The 16,240-nt window shown below is 40.7% G+C and overlaps 1 protein-coding gene across 1 annotated transcript; it reads right to left on the reverse strand.

Annotated features, from left to right (window-relative positions):
* Positions 1 to 1,693: 1,693 nt before the first annotated feature.
* Positions 1,694 to 13,793, reverse strand: map1lc3b (microtubule-associated protein 1 light chain 3 beta). Its single transcript, XM_085360101.1, has 4 exons — positions 13,546 to 13,793; positions 10,280 to 10,335; positions 5,368 to 5,474; positions 1,694 to 3,394 (listed from the first exon to the last, which is right to left on the reverse strand). The coding sequence occupies exons 1-4, from the start codon at positions 13,583 to 13,585 to the stop codon at positions 3,217 to 3,219; spliced, it is 381 nt and encodes a 126-aa protein (XP_085216227.1). The 5' UTR covers positions 13,586 to 13,793; the 3' UTR covers positions 1,694 to 3,216.
* Between the last annotated feature and the right edge of the window lie 2,447 nt (positions 13,794 to 16,240).

Consider the following 16,240-nt stretch of genomic DNA (forward strand, 5'->3'; position numbering starts at 1 on the left):
TAAAATAAGAAATCCGAACATTAAGTATGTACGCGTTTGTTTGAGGTATCGGCAATTCGCTTTCATAATGTAAAATAAATTGTTCTGTGTTTTATTCCATTAGTTACATAGATGAGGGAAATTTCTTTATATTGCTAGTTTATCCTGTCATTGTTTTATATAGATTATACCAAAGAACAGAGATGGTTTGTAGACAGAAAAAGTTCCACTTTTGTAGGTTTTACTTACTCTTTAAGGATGTTGGTAACTTGATGCATGCATGTTCCAAAATCTTTGTTTAAATATGCTTTTAAAATATTTGTGTGTTTTGAAAGTTTGGACTTAATTACCCAGGTCTTTGTTGGTAAGATTTTTTTATGGCTTAAAATTAAATAATTTTGGATTCTCCCTTTTATCACAGTGCCTGTGTGGCTTATTTATTATGGGACCGGCTGCTCCGAGAATCCTTAAAAGGTTGAAGGTGAATGTTTATGTACAATACAATGTGTAAAAAAACAAACAAAAAAACAAACAAAAGGCGGAGCCTCAAGCTGAAAGTTTTTGTTGCCGTCATTTTAGCTTTTCGAAACATGACGATGACACAGTGGACACGCTCCACGGTAATTGGCTAAGCGACTGTCAAAGACATGCATCGGCATTTATATGCAGTCAAAGGTATGAGTCACTTTCACATCTTTTTCCATTGTCCTCTGAATATCTGCACTGGCTGTTTTTTGTTTGTTTGGGGGGTTTTTTTTTGGCAGTATTTAGTATTGTCTGTTCCTTGTTTTATCAGGAAGTACAAAATCTTGTTTTTCTAGTTATTTGAAGGATTTACCTAAGCTGAATAGCATGCTGTCTAACCAGATCCTAACTCTTCACTACTTCAGTAACACTGAGGAACATTGGGAGCCAGTTTTGACCAGAATATGTCCTTCAAGGCACATATTATACAAATATGCAGGACTGCTTTCTTCCATTTGTGGAATATCTGTAAAAATTGGAAACATCCCGTCTCAGAATGATGCTAAAAAGCTAGTTTATGCAGTTATTACTTCTAGGCTGAATTACTTTTATGCAGTTATTATCAGGATGTCCTAAAAACTCCCTGAAAGGCCTTCAGTTGATCCAAAATGCTGCAGCAAGAGTACTGACAGGGACTAGAAAGAGAGGGCATACTTCTTCATTGACTCCCCGTTAAATCCAAAATCAAATATAAAATGCCTCTCCTCACATACAAGGTCTTAAATAATCAGGCCCCATCTTATCTCGTAATATTGTATCACTATATTAGGGCACTTTACTCTAAGGCTTTAGGCTTATTTGTGGTTCCTATTTGTGGTATTTAAAAGTAGAATTCTCTAAGCTGCCTAACATTTGGCATTTTTGCTGTTACTGCTATGATCCTGTCTGCTCTGGTTCAATCTAATTGATTTTCAGTGTAAAGAACTCAGAAGAGGGTTGCCCTTCAGCATTAAAACAAGCAACAGACAAGGTGATTAGTCAGTGGGGCAATCACGTATTTTATGTGCATCTTTTATACAAATCGGTGATCAGCTGTTGGACATGTAAGCACAGACGTCATTATATGGCATTCTATTGTTTAAACTACAGCATCACCTTTTAATGCTGTCCTTTCACATATGTAGCAGTAATAAAGTCAATTTAGGGTTTAATGGTCAGGAAAACAAAACAAAATACAGGAACCTTTTTTCCCTCCTTTTATTGTTTACAAAATACCAACATAAATACATAAAGGAGGCTGTGTGATATTGCTGTATGTGGATGTGTGTGAAACAGAGGAGCAGGCGGAAAGGACAATGCACACACCCACACACACAAATGCTCCACCCCTCTGTTACAAACACACAGTAGCTTAAACTATTTGTACTGCAGACAGCGAATAGTCGCAACACATCGTACAGTCAAAAAAAACAAAGCCTATTAAATAAAGGAACCAAAAAGATAAAAATACTGTGATATAAAGCAGCTAAAACTCAAATCTGTGAAAGAGTGCCGCCCTTTAAAAACCTACTGGGCAGGTGTAAATTCCTAAATTCCCCTGTAGTGACAGTGCTTGTTGTAATTCAGTGAAGTGAAACTGAACAGCAGTGACAGCTCTGGGAAAAATCAGCCCTGTGGGTTAAAGGAAAAAAAAACAAAAACCCACAGCCAGACACGATGTTCGTGAACCTGCCTGTGTTTTGCTCTCTCCAATCATTGTTTCTGCAAAAAAAAAAAAAAAAAAGAATTTAAAAAAAAGAGGAAAAAAAGGATGAGGACATGGCAAACTCCTCCCCTGTTCTGCATTTTTTTTCCTTCCAGCAACACCATCAATCCTCCAGTCACTCGTGCAATCAGACCACGCTCCTTATAGTGTGTCCAAAAATCAACTTGGTTACACTCACATCGGAACCCCTTTTATATTCAAAGTCAACAATATCTGTACACCAACAAACGAGGCATCTTTTTTTTTTTCTTTTTCTCTTTTCGGTGGACTACAATCATCTGTTTCAAGAGCAAAGCAGTTTCCTAACATCATACAGCGAGGATGCTTCAGACTACAAAATGCAGCAAGGTGTAAAAACGGCAAAGAAGACCGTGAAGGGAATGTGACGACACGTGACGCTTAAGGATCTTCTCTTCTTAATTTTCAAATCTCTCTGGCAAAAGAAATCCCCAAGCTTTATCTTCTAACTGCAACAGAAGGCTGGCTTTGTTCATTGTCTAATGTATATATAGACACAGATAAGTGGTGAGCCTCACCACCTTTTTATGTAACATCACTACCTGAAATTTATATATACATTAACATAAATACAGCCTAGGAGACGTTTAGCCACAACACTGGAAACTGAAAATGCCATCAACATGTAAATGCCAGAGGACAGGATTTATCCAGACAGGAAAGACTCTTATTGGCCTGAGTCGGTTACATTTTAGGTGGGGTGGGGATCTCTCTACCTAAACTCTGCTGTTTCTGGTCACCCCTTGCGGCTTTATGCTACAGGCTGAGAGTGGCGGCACACAGACAAATAACCAGGACCAAAATGAGCTGACAGACGATCAGATGCTGTGTTTAGATTTAGCAGTTTGTGTCTGTGTTTTAGTTCTTACAGTTAATACTCAAAAGAATGTGACAAGAGACATGAAAGGGGGGACGGGGAAACTAAAAACTACAACTGTCCAGTCGCCGGGTCCAGTGGAAGAAGAAACTGAGGGATGAAGGAAGGTTGTTCACTGGGCAGTCGTGGCAGCGCCAAAGGTTTCCTGGGAGGCGTATACCATGTAGAGGAAGCCATCTTGGTCGCGCTCTCGCTCGTACACCTCAGAGATGGCGGCCGACACAGACACCATACTGTGACCGTTAACCAGCAGGAAGAAAGCCTGGTTGGAGTTTAGCTGGAGGCGCCTCCTGGTGGGGAATGAAAGACATGACAAGAGTGAGAAAAAGGGGAGACATTAGAAGAAAGTGAGAGGGAAAAAATATCCTAAGTATAAACTATGGATAGGAGAGGAATAAAATCAAGAAGTGGAAAAGAACTTGTGAAAGGAAATGAAAGAAGGGGAAGGAGAGTGAATAAAATATGAGATTGAAAGAAAGAAAGAAAAGGAAACGTATGGAAAAAATATGGCATCCATCTACACTCAACACTCAACAAAAATATAAACGCAACACCTTTGTTACTGCTCCCATTCCCCATGGACGTAATATAACCATCCCTCCCAAACAGTGGTCACAAATCAGTCCAAATGTGTGGTAGTGGGCACATCTGCCATATTGAGATAATCCATCCCACCTCACAGGTGTGCCACATCAGGATGCTGATCTGACAACATGAGTAGTGCACAGGTGTACCTCAGACTGCCCACAACAAAAGGCCACCCTGGAATGTGCAGTTTTTTGCGCTATTGGGGGTCTGGGGACCCAGAACCGGTCAGTATCTGGTGTGACCACCATTTGCCTCATGCAGTGCAACACATCGTCGCATGGAGTCTATCAGATTGTCAATTGTGGCCTGTGGAATGTTGGTCCACTCCACTTCAATGGCTGTGCGAGGTTGTTGGATATTCGTGGGAACTGGTACACGCTGTCGTATACGCCGGTCAAGCACATCCCGAACATGCTCAATGGGTGACATGTCCGGTGAGTATGCTGGCCATGCAAGAACTGGGACATTCTCAGCTGCCATCTGCCCTGAACAATGTGAACCATGATTCATCCGTCAAGCGCACACCTCTCCAACGTGCCAGACGCCATCGAATGTGAGCATTTGCCCACACAAGTCTGTTACGGCGACGAGCTGGAGTCAGGTCAAGACCCCGATGAGGACGACGGGCATGCAGTTGAGCGTCCCTGAGACGGTTTCTGACAGTTTGTGCAGAAATTGTTTGGTTGTGCAAACCAATTGTTCCAGCAGCTGTCTGGGTGGCTGGTCTCAGACGATCTTGGAGGTGAACCTGCTGGATGTGGAGGTCCTGGGCTGGTGTGGTTACACGAGGTCTGCGGTTGTGAGGCCAGTTGGATGTGCTGCCATATTCTCTGGAACGCCTGTGGAGACGGCTTATGGTTGAGAAATGAACATTCAATGCACGGGCGACAGATCTGGTTGACATTCCTGCTGTCAGCATGCCAATTGCACGCTCCCTCATTGCTTGTGGCATCTGTGGCATTTTGCTGTGAGACAAAACTGCACATTCCAGGGTGGCCTTTTGTTGTGGGCAGTCTGAGGTACACCTGTGCACTACTCATGATGTCAGATCAGCATCCTGATGTGGCACACCTGTGAGGTGGGATGGATTATCTCAATATAGCAGATGTGCCCACTACCACACATTTGGACTGATTTGTGACCACTGTTTGGGAGGGATGGTTATATTGTGTATCTGGAATGAATTTTAGGTCTCTACGTCCATCCCATGGGGAATGGGAGCAGTAACAAAGGTGTTGCGTTTATATTTTTGTTGAGTGTATTTATCCCTTCCTCCCTCAATCCATCCATCCATCCATATGTTTGCTAGCTCAGAAAAGTGCAACAAAGGTTTGGTATATTGAGGTCATTAAAAATACAGAACATGGAATGAGTAAGTAAGAAGAATATATATGCAAATATGTTTTGTATGTAACAAATATGCAAAACAGATGAAAGAAAGAAGAAAGGAAATTTGATGCCAGGAAAAGGGATGAAGACGTTTTTAAAAAAAAAAAAGGAAAAGGGAAAGCCAAAGAAAGAGGAGATGAAAGGAAATTAAAAGAAGTGAAAGTGAAGGAAAAGACAGACAAAAGAGGAGTTGGAGACATTTAAGAAAAGCAAACAAAACTGAAGAGGAGAAAATGATGAATGTAAAGGAGAGATGGTGAGGAGGGGAGAAGAGGTCAGCGTCTACCTGATGATCTTGATGAGTTCACTCATGTTGACATGGTCTGGCACCAGGAACTTGGTCTTGTCCAGTACGGGGAGCTGCTTTTCTCCTTTATATCTCTCAATGATCACCTGCAGGAGGCAAAAACTTTATCAGCAATTCATTTCTCCTCTTTTTCTTCTTTTAGCTGGTCAGCTTCCATGAATGGTGCATTTCCTGTGCCCTTTGTGGGTCTGAGACCAGTGAGATGTAATAAGGAAGCTTGAGCTGCCAATATCAGATGGAGAGGTTAAATAAAAGAACACAGCTCTCTGCCTCACAGTCGGGTCCCTGTGAATCTAAATCCACATCTACTAGATCAAGATTTGCGTTAGACTTGAAAGGGAATGCCATTGTTTTACTAAGATATGTAAGATGGGTTTCAAACCCACAGGATTAGACTCCACTTCAGAAAGAATCACAATCAGACTCTGTATTAAAGGCTGGCAAAACCCAATTTAACTCACAGTGATGTGCTGATTAAACAAAGGCTGTCAGCCTCTACTTAACGCTCTGAAGCGGCCTATAAGTTCAACGAATCAAAGCTTCTCTTAACAAAAAACAACCAATCACTGTCACTCAGGCCGCACTCACAATCTTAGTTTCCGATCACATGTTTTGTCTTAATTAGCTGTTTTAACTGATGGAGCGCAACTACAAGGGAAAACAAGAATGCAAATCCAGCCCAGTTCGGGTGACAATGATGATGAATGACTGGATAGCTGTGGAGAACTAATATAGCAGTGGGGTTGTGTTTTTTTAGCACAACTTTCCTCGTTTGTTACGCAAATATTTAAGACACTTCTCTGTGTTTAACGTGTCTTATTCAAAATGTAGACACTGTTCTTTCTTTCTTTTTTTAGAGCCTGCCTAGCAGCAGGCATTACTCCCTCTTTCCACTTTAGGAAAGCTGCTAATTCTAACATGTCTCACTGTGAGCAGAACACAAACAATGTTCTGTTGTCGGCTGCAGGAGTGAACAAGATGTTTCATGCACTCGCATTTCAGGAAATGAAAAACCAATATTATGGTGTTATTGTGTGTTATTGTTCAGTGTTGCTTAAATGTACCGAGGCAACACCGCACTGTCTGATGGTACATGGTTTAAAACCACAAATAGTCCAGTGCAAATCTTCTTGTGTCCTTTGTTGGATTCTGATTGAAACCTGGTTGAACTTCTGGTTTTTGTTACAAACCAACAGCTCTTACGAGGTTAAGGCTATACTAGAGCTTATATAGTTAAGGTTATAGTACATAACCAACTTTGCCATATTTCTCCTGGGTCAGCTAACCAATCAGAGCGAATGTATTTGCGAAGGAAAACCCTTCAAAAAGTTATGGCATTTTGTAATGATCACATTGGTACTAATGAAGCCATGCACCACAGCACTGAAGGTTTGTAGACTCTACCCCGCGGAGGCCCCTGTGACAACGCAAACATCTGATGAACTGCGACCTGACGTTACACAACATTAGCGGACTGTGTGATAGCACAGGCGTCAGCTACACAAAATTCTTGCAACTGAGTGAGTGTCCTACATGCTCGACCCACCCAGTGCAACCCACAGAAGTCCATGAGTGTTTGAGAGGCTGCCTGGGTCTGAGTGACCTACATTTTATCATCACATGAACACAAATTGTGTGAATGCTTGCGTGCCCTTCGATAAGTTGTGAGTGTGCAGACGCTGCACTACAAGGGCACCAAGTGCAAACTGGAAAACAGTCTAATGAGAACAATTACTTGTCTGTATGCATGTCCACAAGTGAGTATAATACCAGCATGATGATCACCTGTTGACAAAGGGAAACTTCAGATTTACAGTCCAGACCACAGCACTAAGAGGTTCTAGCACTAATCCAGTGAGACCTGCTGACCCAGAGCTTCCTCAGCTTTCGCTTGGCATGCTAATGCATTTCATCTGGGCAGAAAAGCAGCGGCCTCAGTAAACCTCTTCACCATTTCTGCTGAAAGTGCCACAAGACAATGACAAGGCTGCTTTCACAGGCCAGTGATGTGTAGACTGACTTTACTGTTTGAATTAAGTTAAAAGGTTAGAGCAGCTGTTTAGTTCAGAAATCCTAACTTTATATTTTATTAGTAAGTACAAGATAAAGACATTCTAATATTTAAGCCTCACAGATGAGAAAATGTACTGTTTTTCTTTCTCCAGACTTTCAATATTGTCGTGTTAGGGGCTGTTTATCAAGCAATGCAAGTGAAAATGAAGCTGCAATCAGTTTTGGACATTGGAAATTGGTTTGCTGTTTTGTTTCAAAGTAATTGGTTCATATATTATTTCAGATAACAAAATACTATTTGTCTGCTTCCACACAGACCATGAATATTTGATAATTTTTTAAAGAGCATTTCATTATTATTTTTAGCCAATGTCATCCATGATTGATTTACTAGTGCACAACTTCTTCAGTCTTTAAAAGTTTACTGTGCAGCTGGCTGACTGGCCAGAGCTCATTCGGTTGCTTTCCCAGAGAGGATTTCATCCCACAGTTGAACCTGCTCCTGCTTGCACAAAGTACCTGGTAATTCAAATATTTGCACAGAAGAAACTTATAATTTAAAATTGTCTGCAGGCAGCATGTCTGTGTGGGCTCTCAATCACCCAGGTCGTGGCAGTTTCAAGTGCTTGAAAAGATAATAAGTGGGTTCTTTATGTTTATGAAGACATTTTACAATTTTTTAATTTAATTCAACTTTATTTATTTAGCGCCAAATCACAACAGCAGTTGCCTCAAGGCGCTTTATATTGCATGGTAAAGATCCTACAATAACACAGAGGAAACCTCAGCAATCAGATAAGCTCCTATAAGCAAGCAATTGATAGTGGAAAGTAAAAACTCCCTTTTAACAGGGCGAAACCTCAACATGCGCAGGGAGGAGCAAAGTCCAAAAAGCGCCTTCAGTTCTAAAACAACCAAACCCAACAATCACTCCACAAATGCATGACACAGAGCAGGTAGGAGGCCACCTCAACAGGACAGCACTCTGCTGTACACCTGCACCTGAAAGGACACTCTTTTGAGGATCCCAAAAGTCATATCTTGGCCTGAAAAGACAGATGGGACTCAGTAGAATTCTACACTCTGTTTTCCATTTACACATATGTTTGCACATTTCAATAAATCACTTAGGACTGCACGATTTTGCATAGAATGAGAATCACGATTTTTTGGCTTAGAATTGAGATCACGATTCTCTAACGATTTTCTTTTCCAATATAAATATTTATTGCACTTATTAACTGCACATCAACTTCGTAACAGTTGAAACTGAACATCAAAACAACAAATGTCTCACGTTTTGTGGTTGCCGCAAAATGTTGTACTGCTTGAAATTCCGTCTCCACCGTTGCTCGACGCTGCGTGTATAGAGCAGGTAGTGCAACAATAGAAAAATAGTTGCGGGACGGCACTGTGTAGCGTTTGTCTAGGGTGTTGATCATTTTCCTAAATCCCTGGTTTTGCACAGTGTTGATGGGAGCCATATCTTTGGTCAGGTGATAATAGCCTCCGTAATTTCTTTGTGCCTGCGGGAGTTCGGCGTGTATAGGGTATGAGGTTTCCGTTATTGATGTTTGGGTGGTTGACCGGGACGGATTTTCTCCTGTCACGTGCTCTCCGTTGTTTTTCCCTGCTAATTTCAATCAATCAATCAATCAAAGCTTTATTCGTCACATGCAGGTTGCCCTGCAGTGAAATAGGACCCCCCCCGACCTTACACATATAGCACAAACATTACATGGGGATACAGGTCAGAGATTGGTAGAATCAGAAAAAAACATTGAAATGTACACTACACTGGGGAAAGTACAAGAGGAAAAAAAGAGACCCCTACTCATGCTATGCTTCCATGGTAGGACAGCATGAGAACAGGAAACAAAAAATTTTTTTAGCATCACACGGCACAGCTTCTGTATCACGTGGTATAAGGCTCCGCCCTTGTCATTTGTTGAGCAGGAAGAGTGAGCGCTTGTTTTCATGCAGATTACGTCCCGGATCAAAATGCGGTACAATCGTCGTTGTCTTTTTTTTTTTTTTTTTTAAATCGTTGTCATTTGGAAATGAGATCGCACATAAGTATGAATCGAGATCGCGATTTTCTAATGATTAATCGTGCAGCCCTAAAATCACTGAACACATTTCCCTTTTCCCAGCAAAACATAAATAAATGTGGCGAAAGAGTGATGCGAGACTACTATATCACCTGAAGTATTTAGACATGTGCTGACCCCTGTGTATTGTGAAAGCAGGACACTACTGAGTCTGACCCTAATGTGAAAGCTATTAGCAGTCTGCCTCTCCACCTCCTTCAGGCTCCACTGTGGCTGTCTGGGTGGAGTTACATTACAGTGACACAGCACATCTGCCTCTGGTCTCATACTTACTGTGACACGGCAGTTTATAACCCCGGGGAGCACACAGGAAGCGTGCACAAACACACAGACGAGAAGAGCCCTTACATGAAACGACAGGTGCAAAGCTGTGCTGATACTCTATCTCACTGATAAAATGAGCAGGTGAAACACGAGGTGTGCGTTTGTTTATTGGTGGTTGCTAAGAGGTGCTGGCCACTTACATGGTAATGCAGCTGCAACCACTTTTAACACAACATTCCAGAAAAAAAACAGCTGCTACATCACAACTGCTAAAATGATAAATGCATCTCCAACAGAGTCGACTGGAAAATCCCATCGAGGAACAGAAAGCTCTTTCAGACAAAAGACATTTAATCAGTCGCTGTGAGCTACAACCAGGAAATATGCGGTAACATTTTCTACTGCGGAAAGTTCCTGTGTGCTGCTTTGCACATCACACTTGTCCACAACCACACCAACATCACTGTCAGCTTCAGACATTTTAAACATGTACTTGAACTCACAGGTATCTTGTTGGGGTGCTGCTCCCGGATCAGTCTGACATCTTCTACTCGCTGTTCTGTGGAGCAGAAAAAAGGTCAGTGGGCATCAACCGGAATGAGCTGATAAAAGACAAACACGGTCAATGACAAATAAGGCAAAAAGAAGAAAAAAGCTGGCAGCAAATCCTATCCTATTTGCATGCTGTTTGTTTTACATATCCCTATCTGCACAATAATATCTTTGGTTCTCGTATCAGGTGACTGTGACTGTTTTTACAACCTGTGGTTCAACAGGTTTGCGAGGTGATGCACATCAGACCAAACAATGTCACAGCTGTAAGTGGCTGCCTACTAATTTCTGAAACAGATTATAAAAGCGTCCCGTTAAACATTCATAACACCGGTAAGCTTTATGCACTAGACAGATCTATAGTTTAGAATATGTCTTCTCTCATTTGGTACAAGCTGTTTTAGGAATCCTTACTGGCTGTCCTAAACAAAGAGGGCAGCAGGTGGGTGCTGTTGCTGAGCATATTATCTGATACCTGCTCTTACTGACATCATACATAGCCAAGAGCAGAAAAAAAATGTCTGAAACAGAGTGCGTTTTCAGAGCACAGGGTAAACTTGTACACACGTGCCTCAAAGTTGAAAGTTTAGTCACGTTCAGTATGAGCAACCACTATTTTAACAGTGCATACATGTAAGAACATAACGAAAACCATAATAGGTCCAATTCAATTAAAAAGAAAAAGTAGGATTAGAGACATGGAGCACAGAATCACACGGGAACAAACTGCTTACTGGGGTAAAGCGCTCGAGTGAAAACAAGATGGGCTTTTCTAAAATCCACTCATGGTGCAACAGCATTGTTCTGCAGTGATTAGCAGATCATTAGGCAAAAAATTATGATCCACTTATTATCTATTCAAAGTCTGCACTGATTACTGGGATTGCAAATCTTGTGTGCGTTTATCGGACATGTGCATTCTAGTTCCTTGGAAATCTTGGCTGAAAGCAGAACTAATAATTGGGTTTTTTCTTCACAGTGATAACCCAAAGACTGGATTGAAATTCTACTATTAATTGGTCTGTTTATTAGCAATGGTTAGCAGATATGCATGTCATTGCACTGCACCTGTACAGCTTATAGATACAGCTGCTAACCAAGCTTGTTGGCGTCAGCTGGTCATCTAATGCTTTTGACTCCAGAAAACAGGGATAAAAATTAGTCCAAAACCAACAGGTGGCAACATAATTTTTGTACACACAGTCTACAACCAGCACATATGACCAAAAATATCACCTTCTACTTGCAGCAGCACTACCTACTTGAACTAAACATCAGATTTTGGACCTTGAATTACCTGAATGGAGTCGAGTAGAGACAATTAAAAAAAAAACTGAAGCTTTGAGTCTCTGGTGTCCCTGTGACCCACCGCTGAAAGAAGTTGTTGTTCAGAAAACTGTGCGGCCACTGTAAGACTGTCTAACTAAATTAACTGATTAACATGCTGCGGCCAAAACACAAATGTTTATTTTCATGCTAAAACTGAAAAAAAAAATTCTATTATTACATTTTTCCATAACTGCGTTTCAATCAGAAACAAGGAAGTTCTGCATGCGTCAGTCTCTCATGACCAGACCAAGAAGGGAGAGAGAAAAACCAACTAAATGGGAAGCAAATGACTTTGAGGTTAAAAGGATGTGCTTTTTAAATACATCTTTGTTATGTAATATTGGGAATTCGTCAGTTACCTCAAGGGGACACTGGGAAACTCCCTTTAAGTTCCTGAGTCATTCTATGACAAGCCTAGTAACTACGTAACGGATCATTTATGTTAAAAAACAAAACTAAACACATGGGGCTAGATTATTCTGTCCACAGAGGACAGTAACACAAAGATTAGATAAAAGGCAACATGACTACCAGCTAGTGACCCTTATCACTGAGTAAACATTCATGTATACACACAAAACTGTTTCTGAAATGGCAATATTACAAAAATTTTCACATGACCACGTTAACCAGTAGTTTTTGGACCAGACTTGTTGGACTGTCACAGCTTCATGCCAACTTTAACATCATCATATGTACACATAACACGTTTGTCAGAGCAGGCTGGAACGCACACGCTTTGTTTGTGTATATTTAGACCAATAACATGAAGCACATGCATGTTTAGTCATGCTGGGAAACATACTTCTAACGTTGAAGGCAGCAAGTACACATCTTTGTTTATTAGGTAGTAATTATGATACGGACATAAGTTAAAAAGTTATCTACTTTTATAACGTCACTCTTTGGTATCATTATTATTTTATTTAAATATTAAATACATTCATCCAAATTTCATCTTTTCATTGAGATAAAAATGCTATTTTTAAATCAAATTTGAATAATTCGTATGATTTGAAAAGATGTTCAAAATTCTAGCAGCAAAACTAACTACACCAAACAAAAACTAGAACGACAACACTAAAAAAAGTTCCATATTTTTAAGTTCTGGCCATCAAGTCTGTTGAACTTAGTTTATGATTTTCATCGTTTTGTTACAAGCAGCAAACCCAATAAACAGGATAAGAATGTTAAATAATCGTTGCGTTATGGAAACTCGGCAGTGAGTTTGCAGGCCTTACATTTAGCTCTGTTGGCTGGGAAACACAAGTGAAAGTATCCTCTGCATCGAGGCTATATGGCCTGTGCACCAAAACCAAAAACCAAAACAGAAAAAAGAAAAACAGGAAGAAAGAAAATAAAGAAGGACACGTAAACTCCACGTGTTCAGTTGCAGTTTTACATTTTCTCCTCTTTTAAACTCTTTTCTTTTCCTCCACAAACTGTCCCATCCCCCAATCCTGCAGCTCTCCTCTCTCTGCCCTGCGTTTCGACACCACTTTGTTTTCCTCGCACTGCTCTCGCACAAGTAAACATTACAGAGACACGAGCCAGCAGCTCACAGCCTCATCATATTCGTCTACATCTAAAGCTCAAAGTCCACGAGTGGAAGCAACTGTCTTTCATCTATAAGTTAAAAGGAGCACATGCCCAACGAGGAGGCTGATTCTGTTAATCAGCAGCAGCAGAAAGTAGAAGCAGCCTGACAAAATGTAGGCTGATACTCGGCACGGGGATAACAACTAACCCCCACCTGGCCTGTGCACGCCAACGCTGTGATTCACTTTTGGGCAGTTCAGAGGACAATTCGGGGCACAACCGAAAACCCACGACCCAAGGCGGAAAAGCAGAGCGAGACATGTTAAAATTAGGAAACTGTAAGACCTACCGAATGTCCTTCTTTGTTTGAAGGTTTTTTCTGAAGGCATGTTGCACCAAAGTCGGTCAGCTGGCAGTAGGTGAAGGCGGAGGTAGTGTCTGTTTCGAAGCAGCGATATAAAAGCTAAAAACAACGTATTAAACTATCCGTGTCCGCGGTGCTGGCAGCTTCTTGGCGACACACCAACGCATAGAGATGAGCTCCTAGCTGGTTTGATGTCGTCGCTTCCTTCCTCTGCCTCTGTTTTTGTCAGCGCGAGCTGGAGCAAGCAAAACAAACCAGTCACATGACCCATGACGTCACGCACCACCCCTCTCCTCTCCTCTGCCTCCTCTTTTTAATTTATTTTTTCTTCCCCCTAACGGCCACTGTCTCCACACGGACGATATTTAAAATTGAACCAACCTATTAAAAAATACGTATGATTTAATTAAAAAAAATACGCTTATTTTATCAAAAAATAAAATAAAATAAAATGTTTAAATGTTTATGGAAAGAAAACATTGTTAAAATGGCCACAAATTTAATTTGTATATCAACAGTTTATCTTCAGTTTCAGAAATCTGACCATTTTCGCTTTACAAAAAAATTAACATAATAATAATAATAATAATAAGATTTTTAACAGGGGGCAGCCCATCGGAAGAAAGCTGGATTAGGGGGCTAAAACAGCCCCATTCAGACAGTCGACGACCTTTCTTTTATATTGGGCCCTTGAGGCCAGTATAAAAGAAAAAGAATGCAAGTGTACGCTACTCCAATGGAGTATAGAGCAGGAAATGAGCAGAATAGGTCCTCTTTATCTGGTGTTAATGACCATACTTCTTGAACACTTCTGCTCTGTGAAGCATCCTTCACAATGATGCCATTCTAGTCCACACACCTCAGCAGGTCCAAATATTTACATACCAAAAGCTTGAAGTGCTGTAGAATTGACTTTTGAAGGACTTCATAGCATTGTACATAAAAGCCACTGAAGTTACTGAGAGTTGTGGGGACTTCTTAAGCATGGATCTTTTTCAGCCTCAGAGAGAGGTCAAAAACATGGAACTGTATAGGAAAGCTGGATTTGATGAGTATATGGCATATAGAGGAGCAGTCTATAAAAGGAACATAGGAGAAATGAGTGGAGGTGCCCTCCTGCTTCTGGGAAGTATTTCAGTGTTGTTGTTGAGGGACTGGGGGAGTGTTGGTGGGAGGAGACGGCCATTCATGGCCTTGTAGTGCTGGAGAAAGGTATTCTAAGGAGGGACACTAGAAACCACAAGGCTGGTTCAGTCTTTTAACAACCCTGTTGAAAAACTGGTTTACCTGCTCCTCCTCCTTTTTTTCTCATACCAGTAATGCTTTGTCTGATCTCTTTTAAGTAGTTGATCCATAGCATTTATTTAAAAGAATTAAGGGAGCACGTGCTGATTTATAAGTGAAGTAAAATCCACATAAATTATTCAGTAATCCACAGTAATTATACAGAACACATGCAGCAAACACGAGACAAGAAAGAAAAAGAATACCTCTTTAGAAAAATCACCATAACATTAACTGATGAATCGTATGTATCCCTGCCACACGCATGCAATGTTATCATCTCAGTCAGCAGCTGCACCTCTGCAGCCTTTTCTTTGGTACTGTACACTAACAAGCATGTTGTAACTGTGGAGGAGCCAAAATAGGAGAAAGTCAAACATTAGGAATTTTTCAGAAAGTGTTAAATTTTTTGGTTCCATGTTACACAAAAGGAACGAGTGCAAACAGATGTAATGGAGTTTTTACTTATTGTAAAGACTACAAATAGATTTTCCACCACTGCTTTAATAGCCACAACATTTAGTGCCATCTTGTGGTTAAAACACATCAAATCAGCCAAATCATATGAACAACAAAATTTCCAACACATATAATACTTTATTCAGTTGTTGTAGTGATGGTGTATTATTATGTATCTGTTGTGTTATAAACCCACAGCCCCTGTAAACAGTGTGTACTAAACTGACACCATACTACAGACTGAAGGGCGAGCATAACCATAAAAGATTTTGAAAACTAAATATAAGGAAGAGAAAATGTGATTGCTACAGGCAAAAAAAACAGATATGAAAAAAACAACAAAGAGACAAAACAAAATCATAAAAGCACAAAAATAATTCAGTCAATCACTTTTCAGTTGAAAACGTCCCTAAATATATTTGACTGATGGGTTTTCCTGATGAGGCCACATGTCTGTGCCCAGGCGCCAATTACCTGATTGTCACTGTTAGTATATATTGATGCCAAACCTAACCTGGATGAAGAAGCCATTATGTTAAGGTTACATTTTCAGCCTCTAGCAGTAGGATCGTGTTTAGCTGTTTTTGTGGGTTTTACAAAAGCTGCTGCCACAATTGTGAGACGAGGACATACATGAAGATGTCAGATCCACGAAGTAACAACAGGTCATTTTGCGTGCAGTGAAGTGATTTGATAGTTAATGTTAGGAGCGCCTATAAATGCAGTGCTTGGGTAAAAGTACCCGATTACTTACCGAGGAGATCAAGAAGAAGCTGCAGGTGTTATTTTTGTCCAGCAGGTGGAGAACTCTGATCACCTGTTGCTGATTGTAACGTGAAAGCGAACAGCGCTGGATTCACGGATATCGACGCTCTGTATTTCCAGCTGAATCTGAAGTGAATACACTCAGTTTTCCTTTTACTGTAATAATATAAAT

The sequence above is a fragment of the Diplotaxodon limnothrissa genome, linkage group LG7, assembly GCF_057381915.1.
Source record: "Diplotaxodon limnothrissa isolate DT_005_m linkage group LG7, D_limnothrissa_male_GT1.1, whole genome shotgun sequence".
NCBI lineage: Eukaryota > Metazoa > Chordata > Actinopteri > Cichliformes > Cichlidae > Diplotaxodon > Diplotaxodon limnothrissa.